Source organism: Pelecanus crispus, chromosome 4 (genome assembly GCF_030463565.1).
Source record: "Pelecanus crispus isolate bPelCri1 chromosome 4, bPelCri1.pri, whole genome shotgun sequence".
Taxonomy (NCBI): Eukaryota; Metazoa; Chordata; class Aves; order Pelecaniformes; family Pelecanidae; genus Pelecanus; species Pelecanus crispus.
In genome coordinates this window covers 18,481,591-18,502,447 of record NC_134646.1, presented here as the reverse complement: position 1 = coordinate 18,502,447, position 20,857 = coordinate 18,481,591, and the positions used below count along the sequence as shown (strand labels likewise).

The window sequence follows — 20,857 nt, the reverse complement described above, 5'->3', positions numbered from 1 at the left end:
TAAGGTTATTAGATTAAAAACATATATGAAATGCAAAAGGTTTTAGAAAAATTACACCAAAAATCTGAAACGTTTCCAAAGTAGCTTACAAACTTTGTGATTTAGGAGTCTAAGAAATGCAAACTTTCTTGTCAAATTGAGCTCCTAGCCTTTCTCAAATATGTCATGTGTTGTACATGAGACTTGCTCAGCTCACTCTCCCCCATCCCCACCACCCTTTCTGCAGCCAGTACATAACTACACTTTGACAGCTGTGCTGTAGACATGCTCCTGCCCTGGGATCCTGTGTACTGGATAGACAGAGCTGATTGTGCTGATTTGTGGTCTGCTGGCCCATTACACCTCCCAGGTAGTGTCCCAGGGCTGCAGACCACTGCAGTGACTTGTGTGTGTAACCCACAGGGCTTTCTTTTTCAGAAGAGCCCTGTTAGCAGGTATGTTGGGGAGCCCAAGTGCCCTCATCATGCAGCTACACGCCATATGTGTGTCCGTCTGTCATGGTGCCATGCACTAGAAACTTGCCCTAATTTAGAGGGATTTGTTTCAGGAAGAGGAGGAACCTGAGAAGTTGATTGTTGATGTGTTTGTCAGACCCATTGTTATATAAATAAATTTGATGCCAGGAAGCAGTTTGTGTGGTTTTGTCATAATATTTTTCATGATGCTGAATTAGTAAAGATTTAGTATGTAATGGAAGAAGTTAAATTCTATGAAGTTAACTGTTTCTAACTCCTGTGGTTTTTTTGGGCTGAGGTACACACAGAAAAAAACCCTTAGTTCTCCACTTGCTTTGACCAGTTTTGTGGTTATTAATACATGATTGTATAATAGCACTATATTAAGTGGTTTTAAAAGTAGTATTCCTGGAGCTGAAATACAGTAAGGATGTTTCTCCTGTCACAATTTTGGATTATTTCTAGTTGTATTATTTACTGAGTTTTCTGTTTTCGTGTGTGTGTGTGCATGTATGCACGAATACCGCCGAATTGAAAGCTACCACGTGCTGTGTTAAGCGCACAAGCCATAATATACACCAGGTGTAGTAATTAGCAGTCACACGAAGTCTGCCTATTTGTCTGGTTTTGCTGCTGTTGCTGTATCCCCTTGTGTTTTCAACCATCAGATAGCAGGATTTAATTGAGGCCACATCAGATGAGGCATTACTGACACCTTTAATTGAATGAGCATCCAGGGAGGATTAACTCATAATATTGATTGGCTTTTAGCCACTTGCTCAGAAGGGTGTCTGGGTAGCTTATTAGTTGCTTTTATTTACACCTTTATGCAAAGACTGTAAATAGGAATTCATAGAGCAATATGTTTTTCTAAGTACTCCTAATAACTTTTTAAAAAGGAGTGATAATAAAAATGCAAATGTATTTAATTTTTTTATTAGTTCTGTATAAATATACATTAAATGTATGCACTTACATACACATATATGTAATGAAATATTGCAGGTGGAAAATAGCCAAGAACACTTCATTAGTGTTCTAATTCAGTTATTAGAAAATTACAAATACTAGAGCAACATGGCTACTGGTGACTAGGATGGTTGTATTTCTACATCTCAAGGGATTTCTCTTTTTTAGGTACACCGCACAATCACAAACCCATTAAGTGTTGCTTTTCCTCCTTATGCTTGGTATCTGGATCTAAGGTCCTCAATATTTTGTTTTGACATTTGCAGTATTGTAGAGAGCTTAGTTAAAAAGTTATTAAACTTTTCAACTTGCTAAATTGAAAAACTAAAACCTAAAAATATTATGCTGAAAATGAGAGTCTGGATTCATTCCCTCCCTCTAGTATTTCTAGAAAGAACTCAGGATAGTGTCTGTAATCACGTCCACTTTATATTCTTCACAACTGCATTTAATTACGTTTGTCCTTTGAAACACATTTGCAGTGAAGTCTTCTACTTTGCATTCATAAATCTTATTTTTGTACACCAGAAATATATACAGAACATATATCTAACGTATGTGTGTATCTGTTTATTTTAATGTGCTTTCATGTTCTCATCTGGCTTGTAAAGAATTGCAGTCTGCCAATTTAATGCAACTTGAGACAATCTCTGGGAGCAGGAATTTCTTTTGCTTACTTTTTTTTTTTTTTTTGTTCCCTCCTAGTTTGGCATGCTTTCCTTGACATACTATCTCTGCAGATATGAAGGAGAATTCTTTTGGCAGAGATAGGTGATTGGAAACTTTCAGTTTAATCTGCTGTGATCTGTAGCGAAGTGTGTATACAGACACCCTGTGTTCAACGAGGCCCTCAAATTAATAGTGTACATGAAGGTTTTTCTACCTAAAATGGTTGTTTCCACAAGCCTGTCCACTATTACTACATTTGCTTTTTACTGCAGCTGCTTTTGGATCTTGCGTGTTTTAATCCAGTCTTCCTTCTCTTGTCCTGTCTTCTTTTCTCTTCCCCATGTTTTCTTTTCCCGTGTATTTGGGTTCTTGTTGTGTGCACTCAACAGTATCTCCTCCTGCAGAGTCCGTTGATGTTCACAGACCAAGCTCAACAGGGCGTTATCATGGTTCTAAAGTTCCCATCCAACTCTCCTGTCACTCATGTAGCAGCCAACACCCAGCCTGGTCTGGCCACTCCTGCTGTAATCACAGTTACTGCAAATAGGCTATTTGCTGTAAACAAGTGGCATAATCTTCCTGGTAAGTAAATTGAAGTAAGTACCTTAAGAAACCATTGCCATCAAGCAGTACTTCTGTTGTCTGTTTCAAAATTTGTTGCAGAACTGTTTTAAATTTAAAGTGTGAAGAGCAAGTCCAGTTCACTAACACAGTGTGCTCTTCACATGTGGACTTAGTTTCTCCTTAAAAAGGTAATCTGACCTATTGTGTAGTAAGAACGTGTAGCACACAGAAGGTTTGTAACAACAGTATATTGCTTTCCAGGCCATCAGGCACTATGCAAGAAGACAAAAAGTGTATCACTATCTGATTGATAGTGTGACACTCTTCCTCTTGAATTTGTTTTTCAGTCGGATGGAAGCCTGAACCATATCATGTCAAAGACAAGTTTTAAAGCATGTAGAACTTCCCTGAAATTTTTTCTGCTATCTTTTTCTGGTTGATTATGAACACCATATTCTGATGTTTTGCCACTCAATGAGTATTAGAAGATCAAACATATTTGAAGTCTCTGTCTTCTGTAACTTAACCATCCCAGAGTTATTAGGTGCTTATGTATTTGTCAATATGAAAGGAAAACAACATATCCATTTGCATAGCAACCAATCAAATTAATTTTCCTTTAAAAATGTGTTGGACTTGAGAATATAGTAATTCTGTTTTCAAGTCTCATGTTCACTAATCTTAAATGCACTCATCCTCCTTTCCCTGACTATGACAGTCTCAGGCCCAAGCTGTGAAAGGTAGTTTATTTCAGTGCTATACAGTAAATCTGGTCAAAGGTTTTCCAAGGAAGGGAAAAAAGAGCTTCTACTCAAATAACTTAAATAGAAGATATTTGCACGAGAGTAATACTTGCATCACTGAAATTCCTACTAAGAAATCTGGACCCATGGTCCTTGATTACATTTTGAAAAAAGCCAGATGACTCCCACACTTTTTCCTAATTCTTACAAATTACCTCTCAAAATTGTACAAATAGAAACATCTATGTATTATTTCACCCACCCAAGAAATGCTTGAAAAGGAGGGTGGGAAGGAAGGGGGGAAGGGAGGCTTGTCTAGATAACAAGTTGTGAGCAAGAACTATTTACAGGGCTCTTGACATTTGTTTGAAAGGAGAATGGCAATATCCTCTCATACCTTGGATGTGTGACCTTGGGCGTATAATATTCAAGGCTGTTAAAAACTAGCCTTTGTGGACATACAACAGTCATGGGAAAAGAAGAGGTTCTAAAGTGGTAGGATTTGCTTTTGATTTCCTCGTAAGTCTGCTAGTTGATGATCTGCGAGGAAGCAACCAATTGTTGTGTGTAGTAATCAACTGTTTGAAGTCAAACAAACCTTTCAGATTTTGCTTTTTCCCTCACCTCTGAAAGGGAGGACAGTGAGCTGTGCTTTTGAGTCACTATTTTTTCATTTAGAGGCATTTTACACTTGTCTTGCCTTTACAAAGAGCTCAAGAAAACCTACAGTTAAGACAAGCAAAAGCCAACCAAACAAAACCAAAACCCAACAAAAATCCACCGCCTCACCTCTTTGAGAGCATGCTGACCAGCTGCAGGCTGTTAATGGAGTACTATGCTTAAGATATCTGGGTATGGACTCCTGAGACTGGCCTTCACTATTGTTGCCTTCAAATTTTATACCAAAATGGGATCTGCTAGGATTAGAGGGCAGGTGTCATTACTGCTCCATATCTCCTGCTGTGGGCTTAGCATTGTCTTTGCTAATGAGGCATCATGGTAAAAAAGTTGCCAAGTGACCAGTTGTCTCTGATGTGTAATTAAAAATCTCATTCCTGCTTTTGTATATGAGTTTGGTGGCTTTGCTGACATCTAATGGCACTGGTACCCAATGGGGTGCCTCCATTTTGTCTCATGGATTTCATGTTTTGTTCTGTGTTCTGTGTTAGTGTTTCATTTGCAGCAGAGCTTTGACTTCCCAATTACTTATGAAAACCTTCTATTGATACTAATGTTTGTATTGAGCTATGGATGGTAGATAGAAGAATCGTAGGTGTAAGTATTCAGCCATTATTCTTGGTTCCACTTCCAAGAATGTCTTGTGGGCTGTTGGCAGGGGGGGGTGGTGGGGCAGGCAGGCAGTTTTCTTGCTTGCTTGCTTGTTTTTAGTGAGGCTATGAAAAAAAAGGCTTTTTTTTAACACTGAAGGAAAATTCAGGAGGTAAACATTTCACCGTTATGCCAGGTGCTCAGATGAAATGTAGGTCAGCAGAATTATATATTAACTTCTATGCAAACTTGCAAATAAATAGTTTTTGGTGATGGATGAATCCTTAAATACTGGATGACTATGAGATTTCCCTGTCTGCATCATAAGCAGACTTTTTTTAAAAAAATGTCCTTTGTGCTTCACTTGTTCAAAGCAGTGCTTTAAAAAGTAAAGAGGAAAATAGTATTTGCTACAGTCAGCAGATGGTTGTCACATTTTGTTTTCAGTGCTCTTTACCACTTAATTTTGTTTTGTTGCGACAGGAGAGGTTGCCAGTAAAGCATCTGCTAGAGCTTATGGCTCAGGACCGGAGCTGCTGCTGATGGCATACATTCAGAATAGCACTAATCTAAAATAAATGTTTAATAAGCAGCCTGCAAAAGCACCTGGATTTTTTTTTTTTTAATTCAATTGATGCGGAAGAATCTTGAATAGTTTTAAAAAAAGGATGTAGCTTTGATTTATAAAATGTATGTGGCTTTACATATTAAAAAAATGCGGAGTTTTAAAATCTTCTTTCCTGAATTCCAGCTCATCAAGGTGCTGTACAAGACCAGCCTTACCAGCTGCCAGTGGAAATCGATCCTCTCATAGGTCTGTCACTTCCTTCTCTCTTTGCGATTCATTAAGCTCTGTATGGTGGCCCTGAAGTGTAGATTACGGTTGTTTTTCACTTGCTGGTTGCTGGGAATGGAATTTTCCTGATAAACCATTTGCATGCAAATTGGAATGCAATGAGCTGTGGCTATGCTGGTATTTCATCAACTCCCCCTCGTTGGTTTGCCTAATTTGAACAGGCCTAGGACGCGTGTCAGTGAAAATTAATATGGATGCTGTAATAATGTGTGATTGAGAATGTGCATGAAGTACTGTCAGGATAATATTGGATCTTTTCATCACTCAGACTTGTTGATGAGCAGGAGCGAGGCACGTTATGATGAATTGGTGCACTGGTAATGTGATGGAGCTCCTTTGCTGAGGAAATTTTCATAATAACAGTGGGGTTCTTAACTGCACCGTGTTGTGAAAAATAAAACCATGGTGCCAGGGTTTCATCATTAAAGGAGATCAATCCTTTCTTCAGAGACCTGCTGTTCGGGCTGAGGGGATTAATGTGTATTTGCAAAGCGGTTTCAAAGTTGAAATATATTGCCCACTCCATTTTAGTATTGAGATATTAGTATTCATTTTTCAAGGGTATTGCATCTTTTGATCAGCATCACTACTTAAATTTGTGTATGTTTTTATCTTATTAAAAAGGGGTGGAGGAATGTCTCTCTCTTATTTAATGACTCAGTGTAATAGATTCAATTCATGACTTTTTATTATAGAGGTTTATTAGTTTATATAGAGCTGATTTTTCTATTAGCATGGTTAGAGTTTGGTCAGTTCTTTCATTACAGAGCCAACTTTGGGGAGTGCATACTTGGACTATAATTCAGGAGCCTGTAGCATGGCAAATGGAACCTTAAACGTGATCAAAAAAACCTCAAACAACCTAACCCCAAAATACAAACTAGTTGTAGGACAATTCACAAGTTCACAGGAGCAAGACGACAGGATTTCCTACCCCCACCCCCAATTCTGTAAGACTTCAAACTTAGCTCTGTTTTTTAAACTGTCCATTTCAGGATGGTAGTTTAAGTGAAAAAGAAGTGAAGTGGCCTATTATAGAAGCATCAAAAAATCAGAGCAAAAATGAACTTGCCTGGATAGGTTTGAATGACAGGTCTGTTGGCCAGTGAGAATTAATTTCAAAACTAATACGCATATCACAGTAGGAAGTGCATTGTATCTGTCTGTAGATACAGACTGTTGCTGTGTAGCCATTTTGCTGGGTAAGCTCTATGATAGTTAAATCAGGAACAGTGTGGGCATATTAAACCATTTTATAGACCTGATAAAACTTAAATGTTTTTCCAAAATTTTTAAAATCAATTTCCATCTGAATAATGCAATACTTAGAATTTATAATGAGGAGGACATGTGCTGTAACTCTCCTTTCCTTCCTGAAATAGACTTTATCCAAAAAGTGTTTGGAGCAGGAAATGTATGTTCTGCTTTAAAACCTTCTATCAAGTAGATCTTAAAAATACAAATAAACATCACAGAAAAAAAAAAACCAAACCAAAATCACATCGGGCCTGTCTGATGATTTTTCTAGATACTGTGAAGAACATTAGGAAGGAAATAAAATTCTTACTTTCATTTGCATTTTTCATAATTTTAAAATCATAATTCCATTTTCAGGCTTGCCTTTAATTTACAAAATACTTTGACTTTTGTTTGGTGTAAACACCTTTAAAATCAATGTTCACAGTTCTGAAAAATGGTTTAATAGTATCTTCATACAATAGACCTCAAATCAGCCTTGTGATTACATTGGACATAGTTTAAAAGGTTTAAGGCTTTCTTTGTCACTGTTAAGTAGCATCATTGGGTACAAGCAAGTAATTATGTAGATAATATTAAAGGTTTTTAATTGTGGCTAGACACATTTACCTAGAAATGGCACCTAAGAGGACCACAAAATTACACTTTTATGATTATAGCAGGAATCTTGTTGCTGTCTTGGCCATAAGGAGGGATTCCTGCTGTCCTCATTTTCCAGTTGCACAGGAAGATGTAAAACAGCAATGTCTGATATGACATAGATCCTAGACCTCTTTTTCAGGTGAAGTGTTTGAATGTCTTATCCACACGGAATGTGTCCAGCTGCATGTTTTTTGGGGGGGTTTATTTGCCATTATTTTGTGATACAGAACGCTTCACCGTGCATTTATAATGCATTGTTGTTAGTCTAAGTGGTCCCAACAGCAGTCAAGGCACCATTATGTGTTACCTGCAGAGCAACTGGCAATACCTTGCTAAATCATTTGCTACCCATATGGACAAGACAGTATCAACATTTTAAACATAGCGAAAGCGTAAATAAATAAAGGATTTGATATAGAGTAAATGGAATAAGCCCAAAGCTTAGGGGATAGCTAGCCTGTGAGAATGGAAAGAAGTTAAAGAACAAAGAGTAAAGAAGAGCACAAGACCAGGACAAAGACAGGTCTTGGGGACCACCTGGAATGGAAGTAATGGTGCTCCAAGCAGTTGGCGGGCAAACCCAGGCGCAGGAGAACTTACTTGCCTGGGATGGGAGTCAGGTTCGCTTGGGAACAAAGCGCATTAGAAGTTCTTCCTACAGTGTAGTATTTTCATGATATATATCTATAAGGACCCATATATATATGCACACACATCAATTAATAAGGACAAAATACAATATGAAAAATGTGTTCATTAATCAATTCCCATCCATTCTGTGGGTACACAATGCAAGATTATCTGGGGAAATAAAACAGCAGGTGATCAAAGTAGGATAAATATTTTCTCTCAACCGTAAAGGAGATTGTGGAGATAAGCTGGTTAATTTTTGTGCAATGCTCAAAAAAGTGTGAAACGGCAGTAATGTTTACTGCAGTTATTTTTTTTTTAAATTACAATGCTTGTAATGAAATACTTGTGTATGATTTTGAAATCATAATTCCATTGTCTGCTGCATTTGAGCCACTATATAGCATATATGTGTATGTACTGTCTTCTAATTACATTCCCTTCATTTGTTTCTTAATTTTTAATTTCCTATACTAGAAGAAGGGGGGAAGGAAGCTTATTATATTTTCATGTATCGTTTGTTTTTGCAATCTTTCATTTATATTTGTCAGCTGCATTTGACTCAAAGAAGGGATTTCTTCTGCTTTAGAATATATACTACAAGGAATTAGCATTGTTCCCAGAAGTGTAATGAGTATTTTATAGTAAAAGTAGAAAGAAAATGTTACAAAAAACAAGTAACAGCAGTGAAGAATAGTTTCGGTGTGAATGTAAGTTTCTAAAATGTGCTTTTGTTCTGTGAATGTGGGTGCTAAAATTTCTTATTTGTGTGTCTTTCTGTTCAGCCAGCAATACAGGTATGCACAGAAGGCAAATCACTGACCTTTTAGACCAAAGCATTCAGATACATTCCCAGTGTTTTGTCATCACCTCTGATAATCGTTACATCTTGGTCTGTGGCTTCTGGGACAAGAGTTTCCGAGTTTATTCTACTGACTCAGGTAGTGTATTTTTAAAACACGGGACTAGCCTAAAAGATTTTTCTGTTCATTGTCAACCTACTGTTTCAAATAAAGAAGGAATGGAGAGCAGGTGGAAAAAGCAGAGTATGTATTTATTCCCCTATTAATAATATTTGTCAAATCTTTTCTTACTCACTGCTACTGTGTATTGTATGCCATCATTTTTGTGGAATGGTGGCAAATGTAAGACAAGGAGCTCTTGTTTAACCATAGCATCACACTTCAAATCTATATGACAGGCACGCCTATTCTTACACTGTAGTTTCCACAAGTAAATGAGTTTTTGTGAAGCTTTGCATACCAGGAGAATTAATTGTTCTTAGAGTGCTTACTTGAATTTAACTCTGGCTGGTTTTCAGCACCAGAGAATTTTTTTTGAGGAAATACAGGCAAGCACCACAGAATAAGAACAGACGTGAAGTCCTGAAATCTGGTGAAAGGATACTTATGAAAGTGTTTGAAAGCTATGCTATAATAGAAAAATTGATTTGGAGCCACTGAATTCTTTCATATAACATAAACTGATCGATATAATGGGCAGCAGTTAAATTAGTGTGTCAGCTGGCATGTATCCAAACCATTGAAGTCATGCATGTGTCATGCTAAATAGAAAAGAATCTTTCAGTGTAAGAGCTACAGGAATTTAAAAGCCATGGAGCCCCAGAAAAAAATAGGTATGATTTTTTTCCCTTTCATTATCTTATAATGGGAATAGCGACCTCACTGCAAGGTACTTCTTTGGGATTAATGACCCGGTGTGGTTAATGTGTGTGTGCCATCAAGCTTTCCAGTAAGTTATTAATCCCTAGGGAATATCCTACATGTTTGTCATCATTTCTTAAATATATTAGTTAATAGTGTTTTTCACACTTGGCAAACCAAAATGTTTAACAAAACAGGATGGTCTTTAATGAAATCTGTTAAGACTAGATCTCATGGCATATTTTAGCGTATCTGTCAGTTTTGCGATTTTAAAGCCTTAAGTATAAAGGAGAAGTTCCATTTACTTCATATTGACTGCCTACAATTCATTACGCAGACATCTTGTTAGACCCTTCTTAGTTTAATTTTCTCATTGATGAAAATAAATTTACATAAAACTGTGAATTTGAAGGAGGTCTTCAGAAAAGTGAGATAGAAGTGATAAATATTCAGTGTATATTCTTGATTTATATGAATAGGGGAGCTAATTATTTTATGTTGGAGGATATATTTTATTTTACACCTACAGAAGGAACTTGTATGAATTTGGTAGCTTTGTCCTGTATCAGTCTGAACTACAAATATCTCACGAAGTTACGTCTTCTGTGTATAAGTCAGATACACCAGGCATCTCGTTACTACTGTAGCTAATTGTGGTATAAATGAAAATACAGTTGTCAAAGAAGTTGCAGAAAATTTGTGTTTTCTGCGTCTCCTGTTTGTCAATATAGCAACTCTAGTTCTATCTCAAATCAAGTGAATTCAGATGTAGTTTATTTTGCTTTGAATTAAAATGAGAATACAGTAGTGAAATACTTATTCTGAAATCAGCAGAACAGCAAGGGAAAAAGATGATGTGATCAGTGATACACAATGGCAAGTGATTGCAAGTGTTGAATTCAGTTGTATTTTAGCATTTACACAAAAAGGGAACCTTTTTCCTACTAGATCTTGTGTTTGGGCTTTTTTAACAGGATATACTTGTAACATAAATCATGGGTTCTCAGCACAGCTAGTATAGCAGAAGTACAATAAAACCTTCCTCCAGCAGCGTGAATGATTTCTAGACAGCATTTTAGATTCAGTAGTGCAGAGATTTGAGTCTTCTTTTTCTTTTAATTATTTGTAGCACAGCTGTCAAATAAAACATTAACTAGAAAATTTGTTCTGTCAAAAAGGGATATCTGAGTGCATATGGTAAAATTTGATATTACTGTATAGAGAGGACAACTTGAAACAAAAAAGTTGAGGAACTCTTATGGATTAAATATTTTTTTTTAACTAATATGAAAGAGCAAAAGCTTATTTCTTGTTTTGATGGAATTGATTGAACCTTAGCTGCACAGTGACAAAGTAAAACTAACAAGGCAGTGCAACTACACGATCAACTGTCAAACGAATAGCCTTGAGAAATGTTTGTTTTCTACAACAGAAACTATAAACATAGAATATAATTGAAAGAGAGATCTCTATAACTCAGCGATGTTTATAGCATAAACTTGTGTTCTAAAAGTATAAATCACCTCAGGTAGTTGAATACCTACAGCTATACAACTGAAAAATATATCACATAATTAAATTATTCTCAAACCTAAACCATGTAATTGACAACTTGAATTTTCAGGGAAAAACATACACTTGGTAAGATGTTTTTGTATATTGCCAAAATGAGGTTACATAGTCTGTGAGTGTTTCACTGCTCCTAGCTGTGAAGTTCAGTTAACTTCTGACTAAATCTGTTGACTGGTCAGCATCTGAGAAAGTTAGGTGACCCTGTGGCACAAATTAAAGCCCTGCTGTGTAGAGATGACCTCTGTAGAACGCTATTACCAACTCAGAGAGATGAGTGAAAGACTTGATCCCTGAGTTACTCTCCTTTCCGATACAAGGTAGATCTGCACGGTAAGTGTATGTTCCAGGGTTTTGCCCCCTTCCAGCCAGAAAAAGCTCATGTGATCGTACTTCATTTCACAATTTCTCTTGGAGGATTATATTTGCCTAATCAGTTTTGTCAGTGCTTTATTTTAAATCCGATGTACAGGTTTCCTTTAAACTGCATCATGTTATTCTATTTTTTCTTCATGTACTAAAGTCAGTCATTCCCCTTTTTTGTAGATATTCATACCTTTCTCTTGTTTTTTTCTGGTTTTCTCCACTTCAATGCAGTTACCTTTTTGATCTTCTGTTATAAATCAGGCTGTTAACATTACTTTCAGTCTTTCCTCAGAACCACTCCCTTAAGTCTTCTATTACTGTTAGTGTTATTTAGTGGCTGGATATGAATACAGTGCCCTTGTACTGCGTAGAAAGAGGGCTATGAAATCTGTCCTACTAGCCATATTATATGATTGACTAATTGTTTTTAATTCGTGCACCAAAATATTTTATTAAGATGTGCTTAATTTGAGTCCCAAAAATGATTTGTGTTACTACTTGTCATGTTGCTAGTTACTATTTTTAAACACTTTTCCGAACATGTTATTTCAGGTACAGTAGTTTGCATTTCCTGTTTCTTTTCTGGCCTTTGTTATTAATCCTTCCAAAGCCATCACTCTTTTCCCCTTCTGATCTTACTCATTTTTATTCAGTCCAAAGTACAAATGGATGCATGGTCATTTGGGCTGAGGAATCTGAGGTCACACATTAATGGCATCACACATCACACATCACACTCCTTGTGACATTGGATGCAGAATTTGGCCTGGCCCATGTTACCTGAATTGGCCAAGCAGGTGCATAGAAAAATGTTTCTGTGTATCTTTTGTCCTGTCACTACAAGATCTGCAGTTGCTAGGCTTCAGCAAATGCAACGAGATGGATTTTAGTGCTTACATTCTCATTTCATAGGATCATGTATGCTGCTGGCAGATCCAGAAACCAGCAGGACACGTGACGTGTTTGCTATATAGGAGCCAGCCTCTGTGATCTACTGTGGGTGACCTTACATGTGTTTGTTTCCTCTCCCACATGCAAATCCACTATGCATGAGCATCCAAATTTACATTTTTCTGAAAATATTGTCCTGTTTAGTTAAGGTTAAAAGCTAATAGTCATATTCATGTTAATACAGACCCTCAAATGGCACATTTTTAACTGCCTAGGCTTTCCTTTCTTTTTCACATTTATGTCTCTTACCAGTGGTACAAGTGTTTGTCCTAACAGAGTTTTTTCCAGGTTTGTCTTCTGAGGTTTTTTGAACATTACAGAAGTCTTAAAAGAATAGAACAGAACAGAATCATTAAGGTTGGAAAAGACCTCTAAGATCATCTAATCCAACCGTCAACCCAATACCACTATGCCTACTAAACCATGTCCCAAAGTGCCACGTCTACATGTTTTTTGAACACCTCCAGGAATGGCGACTCCACCACCTCTCTGGGCAGCCTGTTCCAATGCTTGACCGCTCTTTCAGTAAAGAACTTTTTCCTAATATCCAATCTAAACCTCCCCTGACGCAATTTGAGGCCATTTCCTCTTGTCCTGTCGCAAGTTACTTGGGAGAAGAGATCAACACCCACCTCACTACAACCTCCTTTCAGGCAGTTGTAGAGAGCGATAAGGTCTCCCCTCAGCCTCTTCTTCTCCAGACTAAACAACCCCAGTTCCCTCAGTCACTCCTCATAACACTTGTTCTCCAGACCCTTCACCAGCTTCGTTGCCCTTCTCTGGACACGCTCCAGCACCTCAATGTCCTTCTTGCACTGAGGGGCCCAAAACAGGACACAGTATTCCAGGTGCAGCCTCACCAGTGCCAAGTACAGGGGGACAATCACCTCCCTGCTCCTGCTGGCCACACTATTCCTGATACAAGCCAGGATGCTGTTGGCCGCCTTGGCCACCTGGGCACACTGCTGGCTCATGTTCAGCCGGCTGTCAACCAACACCCCCAGATCCTTTTTGGCCAGGCAGCTTTCCAGCCACTCTTCCCCAAGCCTGTAGCGTTGCATGGGGTTGTTGTGACCCAAGTGCAAGACCTGGCACTTGGCCTTGCTGAACCTCATACAATTGGCCTTGGCCCATCGGTCCAGCCTGTCCTGATCGCTCTGCAGGGAGGGATCTTCCTGCCCTCGAGCAGATCGACACTCCCTTGAAATAGTTGGCAAGCATTTAAATGGTGATATAAAAACCTGGGTACAAGAGTAATTTTTCATCTAAATCTCCTTTTCTCTGTTCAAGGAGATGCTCAAAAGCTGCATATACTATATGCACATACATGCTCTCACACTACTAATTTCTTCTGGATCCTAAATGTTCTGTAGCTTCTTCTGATTCTGTTTCACGCATCATCAGCAGATTTGCATTTTTGCTGTTAACTTTAATCAGTAAACTTACCTTAAACTTGTCTTAAAAGAGAATCTCATCATGTTCCCTGCCTGTAAAGTGAATGTAAACATACAGAATTAAAAAAACCTTCTGGCATGATTGGTCTTTGAATAAAGTATAGTATTTATGGACTGTAAATATTTTTTGTATGGACTACTGCACTTTTAAATAAGTTTCCACCAAATCAAGAAAAAAAATAGTACTCTCCACTACAGTTCTTTTTAGAACCTTTTTTAATAAAGAAAATATTTCTAAAATACTTTATAATGTATTTAATTTGCCTTAGAGTAAAAGCATAGTTTTAAAACAATCAATTTTATGTGTTTCAGGTAAACTGATACAAGTAGTATTTGGGCACTGGGATGTTGTAACCTGTCTTGCTCGTTCTGAGTCCTATATTGGAGGAAATTGTTACATTCTCTCAGGATCGCGTGATGCAACATTGCTGCTCTGGTACTGGAATGGCAAAACCAATATCATTGGTGATAACCCAAGAGGTAAGCAAAACCAGAAAAACCTGTTTTATAAGGACATTGCCTAAAAATGGCTCGAGTGAACACTTTGTATGACGAAGTTTCAGGTAACATTAATGTCAAAGTACAGTGTTTCTTTTTTTGTAGTTGTGATCAGTTCTGGTTTAAAGAATTGATGGTAAACAGTGCTTGCTTTGCAGCACAAGTAGGACTAATTCCTAAGGATAGGATACTGAACATTACAAATATATTTTTTTCTTGTCACTCATTTAATTAGGAAGGAGTGGCTCTGGGAGTGAGAGAAGGGAATGAGGTTTTTTTTATATTTCCTATTCAATCCGAGTAAATCTTTTTCTCTCAACATGATGATTTCATTAAATACCTGTATTGGAGTTGTTTAAAACAAAAAAGACTGTACATTACTCCAGTGCAGACTGTATTCTACGCACCTGTAATCTTATGCACATAGGTTCTCACAGCGGTACCTCAGCTATCAATAGAGTTACACAGACAGTGATTTTTTAACTTAGACTAAGGTCATTGTAATGACATGTGTAATGGCCTGAGCAGGATACTTAGGTGAAAGAAGGACAGACACGTGGGACAGATTAAAGAAGCAAGCTTAAAACCTTTTTCATTTAACACTTTGGTAGGGTGCTATGTGCCTAATCCTTGCTCTCACGTACTAGGCATTTTAATTGGTTCCAGTGCAAGCAACAGGGCTCAGACCATATAACCAAACTAGTAAGTCAGAGTAACCCTGCTTCAGCCTAATTCAGTTTTAACCCCTCCCCACCCAAACTCAGCTTGCACTTCCCAAAGAATTTAACCTCTTCGATCTTGCACCATTTCCCAGGAAATCCCAAACCTTATTACTCATGAAGATTCTCTCTTTTAACTCAATTTTCTATGGAAAGCAATGAAATGCTATCACTGTTTGACCCTGCTGTGACTGTATTATTTAACAGGAAAGGTGAAAAGCAATCTTGTTTCACTCCACACAAAAAATTAATTCCTGATCCCCAAAGCAAAGGAGGCAGACATGCAGCTTGAGAAAAAGCCTTAGTGAGCCACTTTACAGGAGTAAGAGGCTTTCAAGACAGTTCATGAGAGCTTACATGCATGAATAGAGGAGTGCATCATAGCCAAACGGAGGTCCTGTTCAGCCAAAAAGAAAGTGCCCTGAAGAGAAGGGGTGAGAAGGAGTATATTCTGTCTGCCTTAAGAAGAGTGTTTGTTAGGTTTTCTGTCATACAGGCCTTCTCTGACCCTGTTTAAATACTAGTAAAAACATATCTCCTGTCTGCAGAGGACAAAATGGACAGCAGTGGAAAACAAGAAGTGTTGTTATACCTGACATATATTGCAGTTACAACTGGCATACAATTTCATAGAACGTAAACAATATCTGATATCTTCCAAATTAATCAATTTGGTAAAGTTGTGTGTTCCATACTCAATCTGTTACTCAACTGGAGTTACTCACATTTGAAAAAAAGAGGTGGTTTGACTGATATTTCGACCCGTGAACTATTTTAAAGAAGCACAACTAATTAACATCAGAATGAATATCTGGATTTAACCTGCAATTTATTTGATGTTGACTGTGAAAACTACTCAAAAAGTGAACAAGATACCGAAGTTCAATTCACACAGTTGCAGAATCTTCAGGCAGAGGATGTGAGCAAACTGTTCCCATTATCTTTCCAACATCCCAGTTCAGGAGATAGGAGCTTTTCTGGGGTGTGGCTAGCAAAATTTTATGAGCATCTTTAAATAAATATGGCTTTGGTTGAGGGACAGAATCTCTGTGAATACTTTATACATACTTTGCAATCTATCAATTTAAAGAAAATGCAAACTCGGTGCTATTTTTGCAGAGCTTGTAAACTTGGAAAATCCAAAAAGTCTGTGAAAGGAACTTAAAAGCTTGACAGTCAAGGGAACTTGTAAATCCTGAAGAGCAAAACTGCCCTTTTGAGGAGAAAACCCTAAATATTTTACTGGTGTGAAGCAGTGAACATTTGTAGGTCTCTCCTTACAGTGTTTTCAAGGCCTGCAAGTGCAGCCCAGCTTTGCAGATTCCTAGGCCTGTCCTGAGAAGTTCTTCTTGTGGGGTATTTGCTAGGCTTGCCTGCTTTCTGAACAAGACCTTGAGGCTATAGGCTCCTTTATGACCTTAACAGATCACATGCTGAGATTTTGTACCTAGTATCTAACTAGAATAGGTAGATTTTGTTATAATCTCTTGACTGTATTCTCTAATGCAAATTCCTAACGTATTAACATTTTGAAGTTTTCAAAGTTAATATTAGGCTATTTTAACTGCTGTTTAGAATCAAAGAATAGCTACCTGATAAGTCTCTTTGTTTGCAGTCCTATTAAACTTGTACTTTAGGGACAGGCAATGGCTACTGTGTTTACTAGTTGCCGTTATGTAGGTTTTTTTTGTGATACAGCATGCCTGAAAGCCTTTGTTATGAATTGGAATCTCATGGCACTACACATAGGCCTAGACATGCATATAGTAAAAGACAGTTTCTGCTTCAAAGAGATGGTAATCTGCGGGGTTTAATTTTTCCCAGAAATAGCTCTCTATAGGCATCTCTGTTCAGTCAGATTTTTTTTGAAAAGGCAAATAAAAAGAGCTGTTTCTGCTTAGTTCTGATTTTGTCAGAAATGGAAAGCACCAGCAGATTTGTTGGGTTTTGAGCCCTGTTACTGCAACTGTAATGTCCATCCATTTGTGGGATGCTAGATACTTAACTTGTCTGATGTCTTTTTGTGTCTGAAGCTTATGATTTTTTACCTCAAAATACAGTTTATTCATGCATTCAATGAGCATTATTCATTGGAATTTTAGATACTCTCAAAGTTGATACTTCCTTCCTATTTTTTTTCTCTATTTAATTATCTCTTATTTCAATCTAAAATGACTTCACAGCAACATGCATTCAGTGGCACTGTACCAAATCATGATGCCAGAGAATTTTCAACAAAAATAACCTAAACCAGGACCATTTCTTTCTTCTTTTCATAGTACCTGTTGCCTCTGATGCACATCAGTCAGCAGACTAGTATGATCAAGCTACCATAAATGCTATCCCATTGGGCACCCATTGCTCTACCAATTACATTTTATTTAGGTTCCTTTATCTGGTTTCGTTACTTTAGGAAACACTGAGCACTTGATCTCTGGCTGCATATATTCATGTTTTAGAATGGTACTTAACTCAAGTTGACAAACCAGCTGGGCTGTGGCATACATGATAAATAAGTGTTTTGTTTGATATTCTTTATCAAGGACAATTTTCTGACCAACTGGACTATATTGAAAAATTCTTAACATTTTTGGTTTAACAGAAGAAATACATTACTGAAATACTCATTATTTACATTCTTTAATTTTTAACTCTTAAGCTGACTTCTTAAAGATATTATACCTATGCAGTCTCACTGTCTGTTTAGTTTCTCCCTAATAACTCTCGAATGCATTGATCAATTTAAACCAAATTTGATGAATTTAAATCTCAAAGATATGAAATTCCTACATGGGACACATCTGCTGGAAACTATTTTTATTCTTCACAAAACAGCTTGATTACATTTAGGTTAAGTCCTTTTTTCCTTCTCAAATTAAATCCTGAAATTCAAAAAATATTTCACCATGCTCTTTGATCAAATGTAGGGTTTTTTTCTTTCTAAATTAATTGGTTTTGAAAATGTAGAAGCATGGCAGTACTTCACTTCGGTGCACAGGCCTTTTCTGATGCAGAAATGTTTCTGTGGACAATTTCTGACCACGCGTAGAAATAATTCAGAACAGAGCATAGGATCTGAAATAGTTGTATCCTTTAGAATAGCCCTGAGCCATGTTGAGTTCACATTAATTAGCATAATTCACTGTGGAGATGTAAAGTCGCTTTGGATAGCGTAAGGGGCTTTTATTTTTCTCTCCTTGGCATGTGGCTTGCTTTGGGGAGGTGGGGGAGGTAGGAGGGAGAGGATGCAACCCTCCCCTTGGTACCCCTTGAGGCCCATGTGTGATCTGTATCACAAGGTTGGCTTTTGCATATTTAGAGGCTCTGATCTAATAGCAAGGTACCACTTGGGGATGTGACACTATGCTTCAGGACTTGTGTTATTCCTGAATAGGGTGGTAGGATTTGTAGAGGTTACTGGGAGAGGGAAAGATGCTGTGTTTTGCGCTTGCCCATCCTAATGAGATGGAGGTGGAGGGGAGGTGAGAAGTGGGGGGTGAGGGGGGGAACTACGAGTGGTGGCTGGAGAAAAGAGATGAGAGAATTCATTTGCATACAAATGGTGTGCATCACTTTCAGATCCCACTCTCGCTTTGAAGCTCAAGTGGCAACTCTTAGTGTTTGGACATTTCCTAGGTTGAGGGATTGCATTTTACTTTGTAATGACAGAACCATAGGAAACAGGGCGTGCAGGAGCTTTGGTCACCTGATCTATTCTCTTTTCCCAAAAAAGGCTTAACTGCACAAAAAAACATTCTCGACATGTTTGTCCAACCTTCTCTTATAAACTATGGCAAATATATTTTTGGGCTTTACAAGCCCTACCATTAGCAGTCTTTTCCTAGTGGTCAGCCTAGTATCCAGTTCTTTTCTGCAGCAGTTGAACTCTATTGTTTCTTATATATTTATTCTTTATGTAGAGAACAGATTATTTATTTCCTTCTTGCAACAACTTCCAGTTATTTGGATTACCATGACCTGCAATTCTTTGCTTCCAGATTTAGTAACCCAGTTCTTTCTGTCTTTTTGCTGTAAGTCATGTCTTCATAGACCTTTTTTTGTTGTTGTTGTTGTTCTCCTCTTCAGTTGTCTGTCTTCGTCAAAGTAGACCCAGCAATGCAGTTGAAGCCTTTCCAGTAATAAGTAGAAAACAACCTGGTTTACAGACCAGGACTGCTCACATCCCCATGGGATATCTGTCTGTTTCAAAACAGCATGACAGTGTTAATTCTTTAAGTGTATGAGCCAATACAAATTTCAGTCTTTTCTGCAGAATGGCTGGTCTACTCAGTTGTTTCTCCTCTTCTGTGTAGTTTGACTGTGGAGTCTTGTCTTTAAACTTAAGAAATTGTATTCTTTTTAGGCTGTTTCTCTAATTTGTCAAACTAATTTTGAATTCTCATCCAGTCCTCCAGCTGACTTGCAGCAACTCATGTCTGCACATGTAATTTGCAGTCTTATTCTATCAAATTGGTCATTAAAGATAGTATTAGACAGTACATAGCCCAGGAGTGCCCATTGATACATTTACCATTTTGACAATGAATAGCTTTCTGAATATAGCTTTCCAACTGGCATTTCATCTGATGTATAGTAGCGTCTTCTAAACATGTGCTTCCCTATTTTCTTTAAGAAATTGCCTATGTGAAACAGTGCCAGAATCCTTACTGAAGTCAAAATAGATGATGTCTCCCTGAACACAAGTCCTGTTACTCTGCCATTGCAAGAAAAAAATTGCTTTGACGTGATTTGTTCATAACAAATCCAAATCAGCTGTTACTCATCTCCTTGTTTTCTTCTAGGAAATCATGTGTGTCTCTGTGTGTGTGTGTGTATATAAAAATGTTCTGCCAGTATTTTTCCTGCTTGTTGGGATTAAGCAGACTACTCTCTAATTTCTCAGTTTTCCTTTTCTTGCTTCTTAAACAACACAAGACTTTTTTTAGTCTTACAGAACCTCACCCAATATCCATAAAACAACAGTTACAACTCTGGGATTATTTGGTTTCATTTTCACAGTATCCTCAAATCAGTATTATCAGGCCAATTGAGTTCCAAACATTTACCTCATTTAGATATTCTCTAATTGAGACAACAGTTCTCATTGCTGCTTTTACTTGTGTTTGCTGCCTGGTTGCAGTTGGCCTTTTTATTGAAGACTTCTACTGAAATACTTTCAAATGCATGGCATCATCTATTGCTATTGCTTGCTTTTAATAACAGACCAATTTCTCATGAAAACTTAACATATTTTTGTGTTTATGGAATGACTGTTATTCCTGATGTCATTGTTAGTTGCACTTCATCTATGCTTGGCTCTCCTGGTTTTGTCCCTGCTAGCTCATACCCTGTCTTTTACACTGGTTCAGAAAAATCACACTTATTTTGATCTTTCTGCCTGACTTGCCTGTGTTTACAGTCACTGGAGAACTTTCACTTGCGCCAGCCGGTATCTTCTCATCTGTCCTATCCTGTTGCTGCATTGGAGCAGTTTTCGCTAGTATCTTTATTACCTTTTCCTTTGTTTTTCTGTAGACTTAACCTCCCATGAGAACTTAGAGAACAATGTGCTGTATCTATTG

General features: G+C 37.6%; 1 protein-coding gene across 2 annotated transcripts in view; it reads left to right on the top strand.

The window, feature by feature from the left end:
- Positions 1–20,857, top strand: part of LRBA (LPS responsive beige-like anchor protein) — a 419,408-nt gene that overhangs the window by 376,487 nt on the left and 22,064 nt on the right. For both annotated transcript variants that reach the window (XM_075709754.1, XM_075709753.1), the window contains 4 exons: positions 2,483–2,675; positions 5,421–5,483; positions 8,840–8,995; positions 14,371–14,538. In XM_075709754.1, the coding sequence (XP_075565869.1) occupies positions 2,483–2,675; positions 5,421–5,483; positions 8,840–8,995; positions 14,371–14,538 (580 nt within the window). The remainder of the gene's footprint in view (positions 1–2,482; positions 2,676–5,420; positions 5,484–8,839; positions 8,996–14,370; positions 14,539–20,857) is intronic.